Genomic DNA, 23,631 nt, shown 5'->3' on the forward strand with positions numbered 1-23,631 from the left:
CTAGCTTTTCAATCCTGACTACTGACTGATTTTTTTCCAGCCTTGGATTGAAATACATCAGCTTCCACTCTTGTAGAATGCTTTCAATTAGATACCAGAAGAACTAACAGGTCAAATAACTGAAGGTGACATTCAGATGTCTCCAGCTGAACTCTTCTGTAGATATGGCTGGTTTAGGTGTGTATAGACAATGTCAATACAGGGTGGGTATAGCATAGCATAGCATAGTATGCTCCTTACATGCATCTTTAGTCCTTTTGTAGATTGTCTGAATAGGATTCTAATAATGTATCAGTTGTTGTATCCATTTTACTCAAGGAGCCAGATGGTCTTTCATATAGAGAGAAAAGATATTCTTTTAGAGAACAGTTTAGGTAGAACGTCATAGCACTTCTTTTATGATGTCAGTCATAATTTGACTGACCATTCTAAAACAATAATATCCAGTCTGTTCACTTACAGGGGCCAGATGGGTCTCTAATTCATAATTCGTATGGGCATACAGCAGATATTACTTTATTCCAGACAATTTTTGCAGGGCTATGGATAAGTGTATATTACTGTAAATAGAAAACCTCACGTTACATTTTGTACATATTTTGAGAACAGGCAAAATATCTCCTTACAGAATAAAATGATGGCTTTTATGGGGGGTAAGTGATGTTTAGGCCTAGTGTAAAAATAAAGATACTGACCTGATCCAAAGATTATGTTCAGATAAAATTGATATAATGTACTCTGAACAGCTCTGCCAGTGAATGATTTAATTCATGAAGCCGTATGTCTGCTGTTAGGAATTTCATGCTGTGGCAGGAAGATGTGCCAGTGGTGTGCAAGGACTAAATATCCCTGCCCCGTGATTTGTACATAATAATGTAAAGCTTTTATGGTGGTACCTTTAGATGACTTGTCTCTACACGGTTCTAGAGACACTTGTCACCATGGAGTCAATTATGTTGGCACAACTCTGTCTGTCATGAACTATTACTATAGAATTCCAGGCATCATAGTGCCCCAGTTTTGTATAGCCTGGGTCTCATTATCTCAGTTAAGTTAGTGCAACTGCACTTGTCTTGTAGAGGCCAGCAAGGTGTAGGTCTGTGCTATAGTTCTCTGATGCTTGAGGGTATGTGTAGGTTTAATTCTGTTACACTCCTAACCATGGTTTGAACTAGTTTCAGAAAAAAACCAAAGCTGATTCCTGTAGCAACCTATAAGTACAGCTTTGTAAATGTTTTTTTAGAGATCGTGAAAGATCATTTTGCTCGTTCTGGGTATCTAACATGGTTTGGTTGTCTAATAAATATTTGTATTTGTTTCACATTATCAGTTGTGCTTGGAGTCTGTATAAATTATAAAGCCTGCCTTCCCTGTGGTAAACGTGCTTTTGGAAAATATATTGGTGTAATATATATGAAAGTAATTCTGTTGTTTATGTTCTGTTATTTATGGAAGGTAAGGCTTTTATTAGTTATCAGATTTAAGATCTTCTAGCTGGACTGCACTTAAACTGAATTTGTGCAAAATACTGCTATACCTTAAATTAATATATATTAGTCAAATTCCTGTTCCTGGAATGGAGGACTTTTTTAAAAGTAAAAAGGCAACACAAATTAATTTTTTTGTATTGCTAGATTCTTTATTAATTTTAGTCTTATTTTTGCAGACATTTGAAAGGTATTTAGTAAGTTTTATATTTTCTTTCTTTCTTTCTAGACTTTCAGCTGAACTCTCATCTATCAACATTGGCAAATATTCACAAGATCTACCATACTCTTAATAGGCTGGTAATAATTTGTATATTTTTCCCAATCTGTGAAGTATACTAATCTTCAATGTATATTTGAGTATTCTTCTGTTACTTAAAAGGGAATCTGTGTGCAATTGGTTCCACTAAGTTCTCACTTTTCCATTCATATCCCTGTTCATTTTCTCACAGACTTTCACATCATTTATACATAAGCTCACAGGTATTCTTCTAATTCATCTCTTCCATCATACCCCATATCCATACATTTGCACTGCAGTAGTAACACTGTTCTTTTATTCATTGCCCTGAAAAGCACTCAGCAGCTTGTACGTGTACACTGTGTCAATAATTGTAACTTCTGAGATGTTAGAATGGTTGTAAACATTCAGCAAATAGTAGTTCAGCTAATGAGCAATAGGGGATTCATCTTTATGAAGTGATCCAAACTCGTTACAGCAGGCATCTAGGGAAGTGTCAAAGGTCAGAACCTGTTTATAACTTGGATTCTATTGTTTTGTCTTTTGTGGGTAATGGTGTATGGACTAAACTGCTTTCTTTAAGCACGTGTGCTTGCATTAATTGGATGTCTCGTTTGTATTTCTGACCACACAGTTCCTAACAGATTCTCTCGAACTGACTGTGCTTTTGAAAGTAGATGTGTGAGAATTATTTGAAACCCTATATTTGTATTTTGTTCATGTTCACAAAGTATTTTGTAATGGCTGCACTTCTCTTTCCCATTCTTTTATGGAAAAAACAGATTGTCTCTGTTTATTATAATGGTGACAAAAATTGTTAGCGTATTTCCAAGGAGAAAGGACAAAGAGTGAGGTAGGCTATTTAGCATATCTTTACAAAGGGGGGAAATGAAGCTCTCCTGCTCATATACTTTCCCCTGCCTGCTTGTTGTGTCTGACTCTAGGGGGCGGTGCTCATCCCTGTTTCCAAGCCATAGAGCCAGCATTTGTCCATAGACAGTTTCCATGGTCACGTGGCCAGCACAACTAGACACGGAATGCTGTTACCTTCCCACTGTGGTGGTACCTCTTTATCTACTCGTATTTTGACATGCTTTCAAACTGCTAGGTTGGCAGGAGCTGAGACAAGTGACGGGAGTTCACTCCATCGTGTGAATTCAATCATGCGACTGCTGGTCTTCTGACCTTGCAGCACAGAGGTTTCTGTGATTTAATCCGCAGCACCACCACATCCCACATAGACCTCCACATAATGGTTGTAGTCATGGTGTGTACCTTCTTCCCTCTCCCAGTGGGTGTGACTAGCTGTGGTAGGCAAAAGTGATGCTTCTTCTCTCCACAGTAATTTTAGTAGAGCAATATCATGCACAAGGATGTTCAAGAAAAGCAAAATTCCGACTTCACCTGTGGATACACATTCATCCACTTTCCACACAGTTAATATGTCAGGTCCCAGTCTAATGTATTGTTGTTAGAACCACCAAAACTTGCTGAAAGTCAGCACCAGAGTTTTTACAGTTGATAGATACTGTCCTTTACTACCTCAAGTTGTGGCTGGATGTTAAAAGAGTTACTTCTGTCTCTGTTGCTTCATTGACCATGTTTCCACCAACTTTTTCTTGTCCTGTTTCTGAAGGCTTAAGAGGCTCTCATTTTTGTCATATTACTATACCAACTTGCAACAAATCCCTCTTGTCATATTCTGCTTAAGTTGCTGTTCCCTGTGTGATTACTGTACTGTAGTCTTTTCTAGAGTGCATTACTTCTAGTCATACTCACTTGCATCTGAAGTCCAGTGGCTACATGGTGCCCATATTTTTGACTGCTAAAAGGCATTCAAAGGGCATAATGAAGTAAGAGTTCTTGAATGCTTAAGAATTAGTATATACACTGGAATCTTCTCAAGACAGAAGATCTCACACACTTTTTTCCTCAGATGAAGGCTTATGTGGTAAATGTCTTCGTGCAAATCCCTCAGTATTAAACCACCCTGGAAGCTTTTGCAGAAAGGTGGGATACAGATCTTTTTAAAACTTAGGAAGAAAATTCATCTTAGGTTTCTTGTCTCAATTTGAAAAACCAAAAATGGACATACTGTGGAAAGCTCTGTGGAATATTATGCAATACTAAACCATTATACAAGAAGATGTAGGAGGACAGGTCCCTGCACCTCAAAGCTTCAGATAGCTAAAATTTAACAAAGGACAAGAGAAAGGGGAAGGAAGCTGTAAGATGAAATGGGGTAGTTAGTGGTGTTTGAAAGCAATTTGGGGACAGCTAAACTCCCAGTTAACTGTACTGATTTAAACTTTTTACAGAATTTGACAGAAGACGCTGGTCAAGACGATCGTCAAGCAGGTAGAAGAACCCTTAAATAAAAAAATATATTGTAGATTTTTGGAAATGTTAGATGTAGGGAAAACCTGTCATGTTTCTCTTCTCTAGAAGTTAGTACAAAGAAAAGTGTAATCCATCAAAGGATTAACAATGATATTTAGTTTGTGAAGTTCACTATTAGAGAATGTTGTTGTTGTGTTGTTAACATACCGTCAGTTTGCCTCAAACTTGGAAGGAAACCCTACGAATGAGTGATTTCCAGACTGCCCTGTCCCCAGCAGCCATGCTCATCTCTTGTAGACTCAAGCCTGTAGTTCCTTTATAGGGTCAATCTATCTCTTATTTGTTATTCTTCTTTTCTTTCTGCCTTCAGCGTTTCCTAACATTACTGTCTTTTCCAGGAAATCTTGCCTTCTCATGACGTGCCTAAAATATGACAGCCCCAGTTTTTGTCATTTTTGCCTCCAGATAGTTCAGGCTTGATTTGTTCTGGGACCACTTGATTGTCTTTCTGGCAGTACAAGGTATCTGAAAAGCTCTTCTCCAGCATCATATTTCAAATAAATCAGGAATTTTTTTAAAATGTCAGTCTTCTTCACTATCCAGTTTTACACCTGTACATAATGATCAGGGATATAACAGTGTTGATGATTTTGACCTTGGTCTCCAGTGTCACACCCTTACATTTGATAATCTTTTCTAATTCATTCATTTCTGCCCTTTTAAGTCTCAGCCTTTGATTTCATGGCTGCAGTCTCTATTTGGAATTATGATTGAACCAAAGTATAAAAAGTCTCTAGCTATTTCAGTTTCTTCATTGTCATCATTAAAGTTCTGTAGTTCTTCTGTAGTCATGATTTTTGTCTTTGTTGTTCAACTGCACTTGGCACTTTTTTCTTTCACTAAGCAGAAGTTGTTTCAAGTCATTGCTGCTGTCTGCCATTAAAATGGTGACATCTGCATATTTTAAATTGACGTTTCTTCCTCCCATTTTCACTCCTCCTCCATCTGAATCTAATCCAACTTTATATTGGATTATAAGGAAATAAAATGCACCCTTGACACCTTTGCCTATAGGAAACATTTTTGTCTCTCGGTATTCTGTCCTAACTGTAACATTTTGCCCTCAGTGCAGGTTATGCATCAGGACAATCAAGTGCTGGGACACACTTTCAGAACTACCCATAATCCACACAGTCAAAGGCTTTGCTCTATCTATAATGCACAGACTCATTTTCTGCTGAAATTCTTCGGTCTGCTCCAGTAGCCAGTGGATATTTACAATATGATCTCAAGTGCCTTTTCTTTTTTGGAATCTGTGACGGCCTTCCTCAAGACTCACAAAGGGAGGTCGTCACGTCACTTTAAAACTCTTCACTCTTCTTTACTGCCACCAACCATTCCTTAAAGAATCATACAGCAGGCCAGTATAACTTTGAAAAATAAAAACTTGGTTTATTGAATACAAAAAGAAAGGAATGGTAAATCACTGTTAAAGAAATAATCAATTACTGTTTCTCAGGCACTAGCTCTCACAGACTCTTTCTCACTGACACTAAGATCACTTCTACTCGCAGCTCAGACACTCATCTCTCATCTATCTGCTATCTCCTATCTCTTATCTATATTCCATCTGACCCACTCACACCTCACACACACCTTATATAGCACAGCTCCTCCCGCCTCTGCACCACCCTCCACTCTCTAATTGGCTGAGATTTTCCCTCCCAGCTGTGACGGACAGGTAATGCTATGGCTGACCGTAACAGAATCCAAGTTGAACAACAATCATTTTTTTTATCAATATAAGATAAAAGCTTTTGTTGTAACATCTGAACCATCACTTTGCTTGCATGGGAAATTAGAGTAATGATCCTATAGTTATTGTACTCCTTGGCATTTCCTTTCTTGGGGATTGGTATCTATATCAAACGTTTCTAGTATGGGGGCCATTGTTTTCTTTTCTTTATTTGTTGGCATGGATTTTGACAAATTCAGTCTCCGTAGTGTGAAATAGTTCTGTTGGCATCCTATCTACCACTTGTGATTTATTTCCTCACAGAACTTTCAGAGCAGTTTTTACTTCACTTTCTAGAACTGGAGGTTCTTCGTAGAATTCTTCAAAGGAATCTCATCCTTTTATCTATTCCTTATAAGTACTGTTTCTGCCTTCTCTTTATTTTCTCCTGATCCAATAGTGTACTTCCCTGTTCCCTCTTTCAGCATTCCTAATCTAGGCTTAAATTCCCCTTTGATTTCTTGGATCTTCAGGAAGAGATGTTTTGTTTATTATGTTCTATTGTTCTCTCTTTGCTTTGTAATAGTTCTCTGTCTCTGTGACAGTTACCAAAAAGCTGTATTCAGGATTCTGACCTATTTCTGTCATCTTTTACTTTTGCTTCTTGCCTGCCCTTATTTTAATTGTTTATTCTGTCATTCATCTAAGTTCTTTTTTACTTTTATTACAGGAATTGTCTTTTTGCATTCTTTCCTAATAACATATCTGGCTTCAATCCATACTTCTTCTGGTTCTCAGTCAAATGAGTTCTGTAATGCACATCTGTTCTTCTCCTGACTTTAACCAGAAATGTTCACACTAGGATTCTTTGAGCTCTCTTCCTCAGCTTTACTATAATATTTCATACTAACAATGTTCAGTAACATAATCTGCTCCTGGTGCTGTTTTGGAAGACAGAATAGAGATTCTCCATCTCCTGCTTCCAATTAGATAAATTATTTGATTTCCGTATTGCCCATCTGGTGGTATCAATGTATACAGTATTTTTTTCAATTGCTTGAAGCATGTTTTTGTGATAAAGAAATTGTTGTCTTCCCAGAATTCTACAAGTCATTTTCCTGCTTCATTTCTTCTTCATTTCCTACTTTTGCACTCCAGTCACCTATGATTATAAGCATGTCTTCTTATGATATGTGACCATTTTTCTTCCTGGTTGCTTGCATAAATGCTTTCAATTTTTTCTTCCTTAGTATTTGTAGTTGGAGCAAGGACTTGGAATTATGGTTATATTGATGGATTTTCCCAGAATACAGACCTTTCATTGTAGCTCCTAACTGCTTATGCTACATCTTGTCTCGGTATTAGATCCACTCCATTTCTTCTGAGTTTGTCATTTCCAGATTAAAACATTTTGTAGTAGTCTGCCTGAAAATGTATCAGTCCAGTCCACTTTAGTTCACTGACAACAAGCACCGTAATATTTAAATATCTCATTTCTTGTTTTATGGTTTTCTGTTTACCTTGATTTGTACTTCTCAAGTTCCATGTTCTAGTTGTATGTGTTGTGCAGCACTGGACTTTTTTTCCACCTCTCTGCACATCCTTCCAGCTTTAATCTAGTTGCATCATTAGCAACAGTGATATTTGTACTTTTTCTTTGCACTTCCCCAGTATTTAAGTGTTTTCTGACCTGGGAATCTCATCTTCTAGCACTATCTCTTGTTTCATTTTGGACGATCTCATCATAGGGTTTTGAGGTAAGAAAGGTTCAGCAATGGTTTACCGTTGCCGCCTTCTGTGTAGTACAGTGCTTGAGTGGTAGCTTGAGTGACAGTGCTGTTGTCTGTGAAAGATCCTCTGCTAGCATCATTTTCAGTGAGTGCTGCTGCCCTCTGGAAATTTCTCTGCCCCCATCACCTTAGAGGTTATCTGTATTCTTCTACTGGTGCAGCAGTTATTGCTGAAGAGGGTGGATGCATCTTAGTCTACTGCCTCAGCTCTGACTAGCTCTGAGCACTTTGGGTGCCCCTGCTAGAAGGCCAGGCTTATAATGTAGTCTAACCTTCTAACACAGCGGTCCCCAACCTTTTTGGGATTGCGGACTGCCTGAGCTTCTGAGGAAGGTGGGCCACCCCCCCCACGCTCATGCGCGCTCTTCCTCAGGCGCTCGGGCGCATGCATGAAGCAATGGGGGAGCGCTCATGCCAGCGCTAGCACACGTGTGCGTGCAAAGCAGCTGTGGGGAGGAGAGTGCGTGCGGGAGGGGGCGTGGAGGTCTGTCTCCACAGCCTGGTCCAGCTCAGGCCACGGACCAGCACCGGACCGCAGACCAGGGGTTGATGACCTCTGTCCTAACAGCATTGCTGTTTTTTTCTCTGACATACTCCAGCACCCTCACTACAAATAGTGGTCATCCAAGAAGGGCCTTAGAGAAGGAGCATTTGTTTTTCAGTATTTGATACTGTTGTTTCAGTTACAATTTGGGTCCAGTAATGTTGTCTAAAATTGACTGGTTCTCCCCCCTCAGTAAATGTAACCCCCAACATGAAGTGAAACCATGTACAGTGGGGTCTCTACTTAAGAACGTCCCTACTTAAGAACAATTCCACTTAAGAACAGCTCCATTTGCTAAATTTTGCTTCTACTTGAGAACAAAAATCCAAGATAAGAACAGGAAAAAAAATTTCCTGCTCTTTTTTTAACCTTAGGTCATCTTAGGTTAAAAAAAAGTTCTCCCCCTAGTGGTAGAGTACGTATTAACCAGCTTTGCAGCCAGAACAGATTAATTGGTTTTCAGTCCATTGCTTCAAAATTAGCTTCGTCAGAAGTGCTTTTAACACTGTTCCCTGACCTAAGGGAAAAAGAAAAGAAAAAATATCCCCCTCTAGTGGTAGAAGGTGGAATAGCAGCTTCCCATTAGTTTCTATGGACGGAAAAGAGCAGATACAGATTAAATGGTTTTCAATGCATTCCTATGGGAAATGCAGATTCTACATAAGAACTTTTCCACTTGAGAACCACCTTCCAATACGGATTAAGTTCTTAAGTAGAGACCCCACTGTAGCAGCTTTTTATCACAGTGACTCCAGTGTTACATTAATTTTCACTGAATCTCTCCCTAGTTATGATTTTGCAGATACATTGGTTAGAATCCTATTGGTGATATACATGTAAATAAGTGAAATAACCTAAGTAATGATAAATTGTCACCAGCTGACAAAGTGCTGGTTGTGTTGCTGCACATGCACTTAGGAGTGCTAACTAACATGTCTTTAATTAGTAGTTCTTTGCTGCTGTGACTTAACATAGGGTCACAAAGGAAAGTGCAAATAAATCACCAGTAGAATTCTGGTCATTGTTAATACATTGCAAATGTGTAGTGTAGTAAAATTTGCTATATGTTTTAGTGAAGCTGCTAATGTTTGTTCTGTAGTGCATCCTTTGGGTGATGAGTCTTCACACATGAAATTATCTTAAAACACAGTAGAACCACAGTATCCATGGGAGATTGGTTCCACACCCACGCCATGCTGAAAAACACAGACGAATGCTATGCATTGCATGGTCTCTGGCTGCCTCTAGTGGTCAGTTCTGGTAAATACACCCTGGGAGTATATATAAATAGTTGGGCTTTTTTAAAAGTAGTATTTCCAGCCAGCGGATAAGTAAATCAGCAGATACTTATCCCACTGATAGAGGGGTTCTACTGTACCGTAATTCTAATAGAAACTCTCTTGTATGTGGTACTATTTAAGTAGATACTGAATGGTATGCATGAACGTATAAGAAACATGAAATTATTATATATCAGACCGTTGGTTCATTTGACCCAAGACAAGAGACAGAGGTTTTTCTCAGACATTAATGTCCATGTGCAAAGCATGTGCTCTGTCATACAACTGTGGCTTTTAACTTGGAATCTGTGTCATACAATAGTTTAAATTCTGGAGTCCTAGCTTAGATTCCATACTGTGCAAGCAGTAAAGGTGTTATGCTGTCTAGCATGCTGTGCTTACTTCCAAGGTACTCTGTGATCTTCTAGCTGCACTTTTCTTCTACTGCTGGTTGAGGAATTGGGAAACCAACTCTGAAGCCAATGATATTGTAGATCAATGAACAGCTAGCTGTGTGTTGTTCTTGTATCCTTTGATAGGGATTGAAAGAGAATGGTATGAACTAGAAGTGCTAATTGATAAAGGAACAACGTAGATAGATACCTGTTTTTTCATGAGGTAGTACGTGAATCAGCAAAAGAGAGGAGTTGAGTCCTGAAGTTAAGTAAATTCACATGGTATATGGGTTTTGGAATATCTTTTAAAAATGCATTCTCAGTCTTTAAAATTTGTAACAAGATAACAACATGCAATGATGGACTATCAACACCCAACAAGCATGCACAAGATTGGACTTAGCATCTGATGATAAGCCACAGCTAAGCAAATCATGCACATTTTACGGGTTATGCCTTTACTGTATGGCATGGCTTCAGGCTGTATAGTAAGTAAATTTTCTGACTTCTGTAAAGCAAAAGCAAAGTATGCTGCTTATGCACTGCCTCAAAATGCTTAAAGCTCTCTCTGGCTAGTTTACAATTTAATTATGCAGGCTAAACATTGCCCCCTCCCCCAAGCAAGATGGGTACTCAGTATACCAACCTAAGAAGGATGAGGGAACCAGGGGCTGAACCTGGGTCATGAGTAGAATTATGGCTGCAGTACAGCAGTTTTAACCACTGCACCTCAAGGAATATCATGAAACAGACATTCACCAAATTACTGTCAAAAGGGAGAAATGTGCACATAAAGGTCTTAAGACACCCATAGCTTAAAATTAGTTTTCGAAGCAATCATGTATCATCTTGCAAGAATATACACATTCCTGCAGATTGAAGACTGACTGTAAATAGAGTTTCTAGAGCAGGTTCTGCCCCTTCATCTCTCAAGTGGATGCTCTTCCCCAAGCAGATTTCCTTTCCTCCTGGGTATTCAGAGAAGAGCATGCAACATCATCCAGAAATAAGAGTTTTTTTTTCACCCCAGTGAGCCAGCATTCTGAGAGCAGAGGCAAAATAAAGAATGAATTTTTCAAGTGGGATATCCAGCCTTTTGCTTGCAGCAGTAGCTGCTAGGAAATGGTAGATAATATATACAGAGGTGGCTTAGCTTGCATGCATTCAGTCAAGAATAGATTTACTTATATATATTTTTGTAATATAGTGATGCCATCAAGAAAAAAAGAAATCATCAGTATTTGAATCTGACTTTTCTGTGCCTTAAACCAGGGTCTGTAGTTCACCTTTATGCACATAGTATTCAGGTGTCTTGTGTTGTCTGAATTAACTTTGTGCTGATATTTTAAATTCATTTTACATTCCTTGAAAATAGCTATAATTGCCTTAAGATTGTGATGCTGTGTTAATGGTTGTTGTTTTTTAGACGTGTTGGGTTTTATGGGATTTTGATTTATCTGTCAGAAGTTGTGTTATATATATACTGGAGAGCACCTATGGCCCTAAAATATGACCTAGGTTTCTCTTAAATAAAAATTGGATCAATTTCAGCTTGGCTTTAGACCTGTTTGGCACAAGTAGAGTTATGGTCAACCTGACTAATGACTTTTTGGAAAAAAACATGACAAGTATAATTATATCAGCTCACTTGGATCTGTGAACATCTTTTAGTACTGTTTTCTCAAGTTCAGAAAGTAGGTGCTAAGTGGGTAGTCGTTCTGCACCATAGCATATATACTGTGCAGTTTTGCACAGTTCTGTTTTGTCTTGAGTGCTTTTTAGATAATTTTATAATAATTTTATGTCAAAAATGTTTATCCTTTGTTTTAGAGTGATATATTATTAGAAATATGCTAAATTAGGTAGAGGTACTGAACAAGACATTGGGATCATTAATGAGCTCCATGAGAGTTAATACCCTGTTTCCTCGAAAATAACCCCTAACCCCTAAATTGTCAAAAAAAATCTCATTTTTAAAATTTATATAATAATTTACATCAGTTTAAGTCAAATCCACCCTGCTCTTTATCAAGGAACGTTCACTATTAAATATTTCCTAAAGAGCTTTTAAAAAAGACTTGATTCCTAACTTAGCAAGGAACAACCTGCTCTGTGCAAACATTTCTATGTTGTATTTTGTGGCCTTTGATGATTTCTTGGAAATTTCATCTCTTTAAAGAAGTATCAGCTTGAGCAGGATTTTTCAGATTTTCTGCCTTCAAGGCCCTCTTGAGAAAGTTGGAAATTACTAAGACTGATCAGTTACAAACTGATGCAGGAGTAAGGCCAGTCACAAAATGGTAGCAGGAAGACATTGGCATAATCTGTTTAAAAGGTGTTCCCTCTCCCGCCCTTTTTTTAACCTAAAAGGTGCTTGGTTTTGTTTAAAAGGTGCTTGTTTTTAACGGTGTTCTGTTTAGAAGCTGTTCCCTCCCTCCCCCCTCCTTCCTTTCCTGCCCTTTTTTGACCTAAATTCAATTTAGGTCAAAAGAAGAAAAATTCTCCCCCTAGTGGTAGAGTACGGATTAACCAGCTTTGCATTAGTTCCTATGGGAACTAATGCTTCAATGTATGAACGGCGCCTCTACATAAGAACCAAAAACAGCTGGAACAGATTAATCAGTTTTCAATGCATTCCTATGGGAAATTTTGCTTCTACTTATGAACGTTTCAACTAACAAACATCTGGGACGGATTAAGTTTGTAAGTAGAGGTTCCACTGTATATTTTAGCGTGGACATTTTGATACTTCAGTAACTTGTGGTTGTATTATGGCCTATTTCCCCATATTTAAAAGGCTGTTTTTTTTTAAAGTTTTGTAAATTTTCTTCAAACACTTTTCAGTCTGAGTAGAACTATGTCGAATATTTGTTAATTTATTTATTGAATGTATATCCTCCCAAAGACAGGATTCTTGTTTTTGCTGACTAAAATTTTGCATTTGTTAAATTTGTATTCTTTTCTCTACTAAATTATCCCATAGGAAGTCTCAGGTCTTGCAGTTCTTCAGACTGCTTTAGCAAAGTGATGCCCCCAAGAAAAAAGAGGCGGCCTGCAGCTGGAGATGACTTATCTGCCAAAAAAAGTAGACATGATGGGTAGGTGGTTTTACATTGCTGTGCATTTGCATATCAGCTGGGAGTCATGGCCTCTGGCTAGACAGGCCGGGAGGAGATAGCCCCGAGAGAGGTAGCAGGTTTCTTTCCTTACGGTTTGGAGCAGCCATTCTCAACAGGGCCACATCTGAAAGGGGCCACAGAGAAAACAGTTCTTCACACACAACCTTACAAGGTTCATTATGTGATTTATACAATCCTGATTGGGCCTGCATTTCTTTCATATGGTGTTTATGGCCATGGCCAAAAAAAAAAAAAGCGTTAAAATGGCTGATTTAGAACTCTGGCAATCTACATAATAATTTTAGCACTGGAAGAACTATGCAGAACTATAAATCATGGAGTCCAGCCCCTGTCAAGGAGGCACAGCAGGAAATCAGACTCCCCAAGCTCTGGCTCCGCAGCCAGGTGCTTAAATCACTGAGCTTTCTAGAATTTTGTCTTTGTTTGAAGAATAATAAGGTATGAATATAGTAATTTTTCATATGAAATAGGTTAGGGTGACACAGTTCTGCAATTGGACATGTGGATTTCATATACCTTATACAGTGGTGCCTCGCATGACGACGTTAATTCGTTCCAGCAGAATTGCTGTCGAACGAAAACGTAATGCGATATTTAAAAAAACATAGAAATGCATTAAAACCCAATTAATGCATTCCTATGGGCTTCAAACTCACCGTCCAGCGAAGATCCTCCATAGCGCGGCCATTTTTGCTGCCTGTGCGAGGAATCCGTCCCAGAAAACAGCGGGCGGCCGGTTTTTTCACCCGGCGGCCATTTTGAAACCACCAATCAGCTCTGTGAAAATCATTGCTTTGCGATGATCGGTTACCGAAGCAGGGAACTGATCATCGCAAAGCAAAATTCCCCCATAGGGAACATTGTTTTGTGATTGCAAAAACATCATGCGATTTCATCATCAAACGGAGCACTCATAAAGCGAGGCACCACTGTATATGAAATATATCTAAAATGTATCAAAATATGACTGGTGGCCATATTTTGGAGTTTGCAGCAGAATAAGACCCCTCCCTCTCCTTTTGGTCCCTGTTGTAAAAATAATTATACAGACCAGGATGAAGACATTGGCTCAGCTCATGATCATGGATTGTTTCATGTGCACAAGTTAATGCGCAGTTTGACTCACTTAGCATAATTTGCACACAGAGAGTTGGAAATGTAAAACTTCTGGTTAGAGTTTGTAACAAACTGAGTTTACGGTTTGTCCAAAAAGAAAATTATGGTTTTATATGCACCACCTGTAGTTAACAAACCAGGATATTAAACCACGATGTATTTTGCATGTTTTTCCTTGTATATCTGCAACTAGATATTTGAAAGCTGGTGATTCAGAGAAGAAATCTGGAACATGCCAGGATAGGTTTGCTGGCCTTTTCTTTATGTTACTCCTATGGGTATGCCATGGGTATCTCACAAGTTTTTTTTTGTGCCATCAAGTCAGAAGTGACTTACAGCAACCTTAATAGGGATTTCAAGGAAAGTGAGATATTTTTGGAGTGGTTTTACCAGTTCCATCCCCCGTCAGTTTCCATGGCTGAGTGGAGATTCAAACCCTGCTCTCCAGAGTCCTAGTCTGTCACTCTACCCACTACATGATACTGAGTTCCGGTAAATAAATCATGAATTAAATAGGAATTCTCTATTATATAATTGTAAGTTATTGTTTGGCTCGCTTGAGGATTCATTTATTTGTTTCAGAAATTTGCAATTGATAGGAATGTGAGATAGCTCCAAAGAGTAGTTATGATCAATATCTGTTTTTTATAGAACTGAAACAGTACATTCTTGACCTTTCTGTTCATTGCTAGCTTGTACAGAAAGTATGATTCTACTAGAATAAAGACAGAAGATGACATGTTCTCAAGCAAGAGGTGCTTAGAATGGTTCTATGAATATGCAGGTAAGAATCTGTGTATATTGTTTATTATTGAAAGGATGTTGACATTTTAAGATAGAAAAAAATCACATTCCAATTTGAATATAGAGTATTTGTAAGGAAGCGCTTAGGTCACTGGATTTTTCAGTTAAAACAAGGTTCAGATGCTCTAGCTTTCCAAAAAGTAAAAAAAAAGTTTATCTATCTATCTATCTATCTATCTATCTATCTATCTATCTATCTATCTATCTATCTATCTATCTATCTATCAAGGTTATATATATAAATCTTACAAAGGGTTTTAGATACTCTTATTAAGAATATTTATGAAACGTTCATTTGCTGCATGTTTAATTTTGGGTCAACTTTACAGTGGTGCCTTGCTTAACGATTGCCTCGTTTAGCGATGTTTTTGCTTAACGATGGTTTTTTAAAAAATAATATGCACCGTTTAACGATGTTTCCTATGGGCGATCTTCGCTTAGCGAAGTTTGGGACCATGCTTCGCATAGCGAATGTGATTTTAGGTCCCCTGCTTCACTTAGCGATGTTTCTTTTTTCAATTTTAAAAGTGCCTTAAAAGGGTCAAAAACAGTTGTAAATGCTTGTGTTCGTTAGAGCACCTTCTAAGATGGGTGCAAACTTAATTTGGCTTTGATCGGACTTTTCATTAATTTTTGGTGAATTTATTTCTCCCCCATAGGAAATCATGGAAACCAACTTTTGACAGCTGTCAAAAGTTGAAAGGTCCATTATTTCCTATGGGGGAGGAAAAAATTCACCAAAAATTAACGAAAAGTCAGCAACTGTTCTAAATGCTTGGAATAGTTTCAGCACCTTCGGGTGCAAACTTAATTTGGCTTTGATCTGAGTCTTCGTTAATTTTTGGTGAATTTTCTTCTCCCCCATAGGAAACCATGGAGCTGTCAAAAAAAATTCACCAAAAATTAACGAAAAGTCAGATGAAAGCCAAATTAAGTTTGCACCCATTTTAGAAGGTGCTGAAACTATTCCAAGCATTTAAAGCCGTTTTTAACCCTTTTTTGACACACTTAAATTTGCAAAAATTGACTTCGCTAAACTCATATCTACGGAATCAGTATCTGGTTTCATGGTCTGAAAATATTAAAAATATTAAAAGAAAAAAATCCAGAAAAAAACCTATTTTCACACGTATTACCAGAACCAGCCATAGCAGAGAGCATGCTATGAATACTTGTTAGTGAAGAATAGATAGCATGGTCTCTTTCCCGTTTTTTTCTTTTAAAAAAACACACACACACACACACACACACACACACACACACACACACACACACACACACACACACACACACACACACACACACACACACACACACACACACACACACACACACACACACACACACACACACACACACAGAGAGAGAGTTCACTATTATCCACCATTTCATTATCTTTGGGGAGGCTTGTAACCAATCCCAAGCAGACTGTATTTAAACAGTCATACTTGTGGGACTGTAATGTCTTGAGTAATTTAGTATTTAAATGTTTGTAACTATGTAGCTAACTTTTCAAGTGAAAGTAACACAGTCTCATTTGCTTGTAGGAACAGATGATATTGTGGGTCCTGAAGGAATGGAGAAATTCTGTGAGGACATTGGAGTTGAACCAGAAAACGTACGTTAAGGGTCATTTATAAGTGGCAGAAAGCTCTTTCCGTTTCACATAATAAGTAGAATATTGTAAAGTTTTTACTTACTCATTCACATTTTTCTTCTCTCATGCTTAAACTTTTAGCTGCTTATGCATTTCAACTATTTAAAACCTTGCTCTGAGGAGGATAAAAATGGCTATGAGTGGGAAGAGTCAGCCACTCGGTTATATAAAACATGTTCCCTTTTGGATATTCATGAGTTTCCAGTCAATTGAAAATATTGCAACCATAATTATGGCTTATTGAAGGAAGTGAACCTACATACAGTAGTGCCTCGCTTAACGAGTGCCTCGCTCAATGATGAATTCGCATAACGATGGCCTTTGCTGGAAATTTTGCTGCCTCACCTAACGATGTTACCTATGGGGAATTTTCGCATAACGATGTTTGGGACCTTGCTTCACTTAACGATGACAGTTTTAGGTCCCCTGTTTCGCCTAACGTTTTTTTTTGACAGCCCTGTTTTTGCTATTTTAAAAATATTCTAAAATGTTTAAAACTGTTTAAAATGCTTGGAATTGTTAGTGCACCTAATAAAACCTTCGTTAAAGTAATTTGGCTTCGTTCTGAGTCTTTTTGAATTTTTGTTGTTTTTTTTTCACCATTGGAATGTATTGAATAGGCTCCTATTGGAACGGATTAACCGGTTTTCAATGCATTCCTATGGGAAATGGTGTTTCGCTTAACGATGTTTTCACATAACGATGTTTTTAATGGGACCAATTAACATCGTTATGCGAGGCACCACTGTACTAAGTTTTCTGGCAGCCCAGAAATGTGGTATCATCCTCACGAGCTTCCCATTCACAAAACAACAGAATTCTGAATTACTAGGCCTTTCAGGTCTGTGGGGCACAGGTTGTGTATTCAAGCCCTTACTGTTCCATATCAACAGAAGCAGAGGCCATGGCAAGAATAACTTTATTCAGCACCTTAGCTGCCCATTTTGAGATACAGAAAGACGGTTCCTTAACTCTTTTCTCCTTCAGTGAGAGCAAAAATGGAGTTGCTTTGACAGAGCGCTCTCATCCATGCACCTCAGCTGCTTTCTCCTACTTGACTTTACCTTAGCAAAATGAGCGCCATAAGGACAGTGTGTGTGAAAGCGTCTTGTACATGACTTCTGTTGCTACCAGAATGTGTATGTGGGAGGAAGGTTAAAGAGTCCCAGTACCTCTTATGGCAGGAAAGTGGTTCAGTGGGTAGAGTTAATGTTGTTTGCTTGCATGACTTTTGTCAGTTACAAAAAATACAAGCATGCAAACTTTAGCTGCTGAGAAGTGTTATACACTCCACAGATGTAATCTGTTTGTTTTGGAGTCATTCTTCTGCCAACTTTTCAGTTTCCTTCCTTGAAACAAATTCAATGCTTGCATTTTGTTTATTGCTGTGAGTGTTTCCAGGCTGTTGGGGTGTTGCTCTTGTTACTTGTTGTCAGGTTTCCTCCAACTTATGGTAACCTATGAATAAGTGACCTCCAAAATGTCCTGTCCTCATCAGCTCTTATAAACATAAGGTTGTGGTTTCCTTTATGCAATCAGTCCATTTCATATTTAGTCTTCCTCTTTTCCTGCTGCCTTCAACTTTTCCTAGCATTATTCTGTTTTCCAGCAAGTCTTGCGTTCTCATAATTGCCCAAAATATGACAGCTTCAGTTTTGCAATTTTTGTTCCTAGAGAATTGTTGTTGCATAATAAATGATTATCTTAAGGTCTTCATGGGCCTCTAAGAGCACCGAACCTGGTATAGATAAAATGAGTATTTTTTTTATCTCTTGGACTGATAATATTTCTGAATAGACACAGATCAGAAATCTAGGTCCAGTATTGTGATGCACATTTTATTTATGTTTTTATTTAGGTAGTTATGCTTGTATTAGCTTGGAAGCTGGATGCTCAGAACATGGGTTACTTTACATTGCAAGAATGGTTAAAAGGAATGACGTCCTTGCAGTAAGTATTGACCTTAAATGCTAAAGGCAAAGTTGATTTAGCGCTGACATACTATTGTCTTTAAAACTTTAATTACTTTACGTATGGGTTCTTTTCCTGATCATCTGCGAATGGGCTGCAGAGGGACCTTTATAGGACACGATTATTAAAATTAAAGGGTTCACATCTGCTATATTGTTGCTGTAACTCATTGAACTTTTTGCAGAGGCAGTTTATAGTTCTAAAAAAAATATTGGATTAAATGCCTATATTGGTTATAGGAGTCTAGCTAAAGTTGTGAAATGTGAATTGATCTCTTATTTTTAATTTTACAGATGTGATACAACAGAGAAGCTTAGGAATTCTTTGGATTACTTGAGATCTTTATTAAATGAGCCTACAAATTTTAAACTTATTTACAGATATGCATTTGACTTTGCACGAGTGAGTAATCTCAACTTCAAATTATTTTCACTTCACTTTCATCACTAATCATGTAACTGTTTACACAAGGAGGATGTTATCCAAATACTAAGTCAAATGCTGTTCAGTGTGCAAAATTCCATTTATAGTTTTATAATTCTGATCCAATGTTTTCTGTTTTTTGATATGTCAGGTTGCTCAAATGAATAATTTGAAAGTCAGTCCTTATTGCTGTTCTGCTCACTTTGGGTTTCCTGCTTGATTCTGCCATGCAATGATTCCTCTGGAGATCATAATTTTGAAAACTACAAATTTTAGGGATAGCACACCCACTACCGTGTTTCCCCGAAAATAAGACCTAACCTGAAAATAAGCCCTAGTATGATTTTTCAGGATGCTTGTAATATAACCCCTACCCCAAAAATAAATCACAGTTAAGTGAAACCCCACCCTCCACCATTGTGAAGAGGTCATGACTGTATTTGAATAACTGTAGATTGTTGTACATGAAAAAAATAAAACATCCCCTGAAAATAAGCCCTAATGCATTTTTGGAGCAAAAATTAATATAAGACCCTGTTTTATTTTTGGAGAAACACGGTACATCCCACAAGATAGTCCAGCAATTATGCCTGTAAGCTTTACCTCTTTTTCACCACAATCTGGCTACCCAGTTTCATAAATGGAAAGTAAGAATTTTGAACTGCAACTTTGTGCACATGGAGTGAATGGCAGAAAAGAAAAGACATTCCAAGGCTACCCCAGAACACATCTAGACATGAACTGGGTTTTCTTCAAAAGCAAAGGCACACAGGCAGTGTCTACAGGAGTGGGGTTGATGGGTGTCCCCTAGACAAAAGAGGCAGCCATCGTGACCATCCGAGAATAGTAGTTTACGGGAACACGACACGCACCTACTAAAGGGTCCTGGGGGGACATAAAGTAGTAGGGAAATAAAGGGACTCATGGTATGAAGGAATAGTCAGCAAATTTTTCTGAGAATTATAAAAACCAAGTCTGAAGGGCGAAGAAAAATCGTAGTTGTTAGACGAAAATCCAAATCAAAGTAGTAGACGAAACAAGTTTTCAAAGAACAAATCCAATCTGATCAGCGCGGGAAAGTGAAACGGTCCAAGTCAGGACGTAAGACAAATTCATGGAGCAAGAGGGTATCCAAAAACAGTCCGAATCAAGGGGCAATAGAAAGGCAGAAACGTAGTGTGTAGTCCGAGTCAGAAAACAAAGGAGACCTATCAAAACGAGCTCTTAATACCGAGAAGTTCCTAGCACCACGGCGGTAAAATGGAACTGAAGGCTGAGGTGGGTGGAGCATGTGCTATAGGGGCAACTCTCAATTTTACTTTTCTACAAAAGCTCTAGAATATTCCGAGAAGACCAGCGCAGGTGCAGTCTAAACCCAATTGTGTGCATTCACAGAGGCCACAAAGAAGAAACATAAATTTTTAGAAAGATGAGAAAAATGTGCTACTGTACGTTGAGTCTACTTACATGGTTGCTTCTAGGGTAAAGAGAGCAGCTAACAGAGTCATTGGCCAGGATGCCCAAATATATTCACATTCTTTGGGGAAGTTCCTTACATATCCCCAGGGTACTGCTGATTACCAGTTACAAATGAAACAGATAGTACAATAAAACAGCACAATGTGTGAAAGTATGAAGATCATAACTTAATTGGCTAGCCGGTAAAGAATATTGGTGTTGATGTGAAACATAGAATTTATGTATTAAACATCTAATGAACATCCAGTGTTGTTAAAATAAAGTAAAAGATGAATCTTTATTAGTTCTACTTAGGAAGTTTAGTTTTATTGTGTGCATTTTAAAATAATGTAAAAAGCAAAAGAAAGGTAAATGTAAATAATCGCAGATAGGTCACACATGGTGTTTTGCAAAGAATAAACTGATTTAGAGATTGATTCATATGAGGAATACAGCAGCTGAATTTTTCCCCCCTGACTTTTAACAGGAAAAGGACCAGCGAAGCCTAGATATAAATACTGCCAAATGTATGTTAGGACTTCTCTTAGGAAAAACATGGCCTCTTTTTCCAGTATTTCATCAGTTCCTAGAGGTACATTTTATTAAAAAAACTCTTTATGAAATGTTTTTAGAGCATGCAGTATTAAAAGTATTTGATTAAGACTGAATCCTCTCTCCCAGACCGAGTGGTAGCTCCACTGGAAATGTTGCACCCTTTAATCTAAATGAAGGTGTTTTGAAGATGATGTTTGTAATTTTTCCAAGTTAAAGTCTACTAGCACACCTTTCCTTTTTAACACTCTAACAATAGAGGGCAACTCATTAACTCTTGCAGATGGGCTAGCAAAGTAAATAATGTGTGTGGGATCACTGAAAGTGACAAAAATGACTTCCATATTCCCATAGTAGTCTATCCTCGTAAGTCATATATATATGACTTTTCTTGCTTTATAGTATTTTTTTCAAGTAAGATAATTCCAAATATTTTTCTTCACTTAAACGTAATAGTATATGGACTGGAGTAATTTTAAAGTTGTAAAACTGGCTTCAGTAATGGCCTGGGAGTATCCTTAAATAATATAACCTAAAACTGGAGAATTCTGTTTTCTGTAACTATCACACTTGTTTTTAAGCAGCAATCTAAGTACAAGGTTATCAACAAGGACCAATGGTGCAATGTTCTGGAATTCAGCAGAACCATTAATCTTGACCTCAGCAATTACGATGAAGATGGTGCATGTACGTACCTGCATGGACAGCAAAAATAGTTTATTAATGTATGTTCTAGGTTTTTCAAGAATTATCAAATGATTTGTAATTTTCTGTCTTTCAGGGCCAGTGTTATTGGATGAATTTGTGGAATGGTATAAAGAAAGACAAATGACATAGGAATTTTAACTATGCAGAGCCGCTCAAGAGTCTTTGTTACTACAGTTACGTTGACCATTAGCCATAAACTGCTATTTGTATAAAAGTGCATGCTGCTTTTCCTGCACTGTATCCCATTTTCAGGGACCTTTTGGTGTTTTGCTGTTTAACAGACCAGCTCTGCTTGCTGTGTAGCATTGTTCTCTTTGAAAGCTGCTTTGCATTTTCTTATCTACACTACAGATGGTGAACTTACCAGCATCTTCACTGTGATTAATGTGTATATTGCTGTCTAAACTTTGTATATGTGTATAAAAAAGCTTCACTTAGGAATTATTTCAGCAAATATGTATTGTAAAAATGATTTTGTGGCATATGTCTAGTTGCATTCAATAACCATGTAACTTAATTTTTAATTTTCACTTGGTCTCAGACATAGCATTTCAGGAAAGGTGATTAGAAACAATGACCATGTAGAGCAATTGCCAGTTAGCAGCACTGTTTAAGATGCCAGTTCTTGAGATCTTGTGTTATAATTTTTTTCACATGCAGCTGCCCAGTATCAGTTTTGTTTAATAAAGTATTGGCTGTCATTTTAAATTCGAAAAACCTACTAAAATTGTTACAAATTCTTGAATAGAGTTGTACCTGCCGCAGTGATTTTCATTTGGGGGTTATGCTTACTTCCTAATATACAGACTGGTGTCATTTGGAAATAAGTACAGTGATCAAATTAAAACCGATTAAAAAGGGGTTTAGACTTAAATGACATATTTCTTTATTTCAACTTTGCTGATTTTTTTTTCAAAAAAGTGAAATTCAAAAATGTAAAATTAAACATGGATTTGGAGGTGAGTTAAGAACTTGGATCCCTTGCTGATGTGAGAATCTAAAGAACAGTACTGACTTCTTTTTATACCAGAGGTTGGGTTTCCGTAAAGCCTGTTGCTAGCAGTGGACCTTGTTGTCACCAGGATTGTCATTTGTTTGGGACATTTCTTAATTGTTTGCACAGAAAAGTTCAAGCCATTGCTTGTCTGAGGAAACTAGAGGAATGGGACAAGGCATGTGTCTTGTCATGTTATCTCTCAGTTTTCTCTATAATATTCAGTAGTGATTTTGACAAAAGTTTACTTAAATGGATAGCCTGCTTTGCGTAAAGATCGCCAGCAATCCAGTGGTATATGTTGAATGGGCAGTACATTACTGAACTGTTTGCAATAAAAACATTAGCATTAATTTTCTTCTTGAACAAAATATAAAAGTAGGCAAACCTTTTCAGTTCTGACACCTCAAGAGTTCACTATAAATATCTAATCAATTTTTTTTTTAAATCAGGTTTTTAGTGAAGTTACTGGTAAAACATGGATAAGCATTATCTTCTAATAACTGGATACTTTGAAACCAACGGTTAGAAGCATGTGGTTCTTCAAATATTCTACTGCAATTTCCATTATCCCTACCCAGCCTTGCCAGTGGTGAGGAATTTTGGAAGTTGCAGTGCAACATCTGGAGGGCCTCTCTTGCCCCACCCGTTCTGAACAAAGTTCCACAGAGAAATAACAAACAGGGATGTAAATAAGCCCATTTGTAATGTGATTTTGCATGGGAGGAGTGTATCAAGTATTCTCTCTTATTGTATTATGGAATATGGCCCAAATCACTCTCCAGAGGGGTTGTTGGCACAGTTCCTACACAGCTATAAGGCTGAAAAGGTCAAAGGTTTTCAGTATCCAAGCTGTGGTGGTTGTAGCAGGGGGTCAGCTGTCAGCAAGCTGTTTTCTTCAGAATCAGTTTCTAAAAACCAGTATCATCAATAAGACACTGCAAAGGAAAAAGTCATTTTGGTCTGTCCAGTAGTCTTACTTACTTACTTTACCTT

The 23,631-nt window shown here is 37.8% G+C and overlaps 1 protein-coding gene across 4 annotated transcripts in view; it reads left to right on the top strand.

The window, feature by feature from the left end:
* DCUN1D4 (defective in cullin neddylation 1 domain containing 4) overlaps window positions 1–22,515 on the top strand; it is a 30,681-nt gene extending 8,166 nt beyond the window's left edge. The window contains exons 1-11 of one of the 4 annotated variants that reach the window (XM_073001270.2): window positions 46–177; window positions 1,717–1,787; window positions 4,047–4,086; window positions 12,796–12,910; window positions 14,761–14,852; window positions 16,420–16,490; window positions 18,388–18,479; window positions 18,794–18,902; window positions 20,869–20,973; window positions 21,518–21,620; window positions 21,715–22,515. In XM_073001270.2, coding sequence (XP_072857371.1) covers window positions 165–177; window positions 1,717–1,787; window positions 4,047–4,086; window positions 12,796–12,910; window positions 14,761–14,852; window positions 16,420–16,490; window positions 18,388–18,479; window positions 18,794–18,902; window positions 20,869–20,973; window positions 21,518–21,620; window positions 21,715–21,770 — 867 coding nt within the window. In that variant the 5' untranslated portion in view covers window positions 46–164 and the 3' untranslated portion in view covers window positions 21,771–22,515. Of the gene's footprint in view, window positions 1–40; window positions 178–1,716; window positions 1,788–4,046; window positions 4,087–12,795; window positions 12,911–14,760; window positions 14,853–16,419; window positions 16,491–18,387; window positions 18,480–18,793; window positions 18,903–20,868; window positions 20,974–21,517; window positions 21,621–21,714 lie in introns of those variants that run through there. The other 3 variants (XM_020792500.3, XM_078394673.1, XM_078394672.1) reach the window with 3 other exon arrangements.
* Window positions 22,516–23,631: the final 1,116 nt, after the last annotated feature.

Source organism: Pogona vitticeps, chromosome 5 (genome assembly GCF_051106095.1).
Source record: "Pogona vitticeps strain Pit_001003342236 chromosome 5, PviZW2.1, whole genome shotgun sequence".
NCBI lineage: Eukaryota > Metazoa > Chordata > Lepidosauria > Squamata > Agamidae > Pogona > Pogona vitticeps.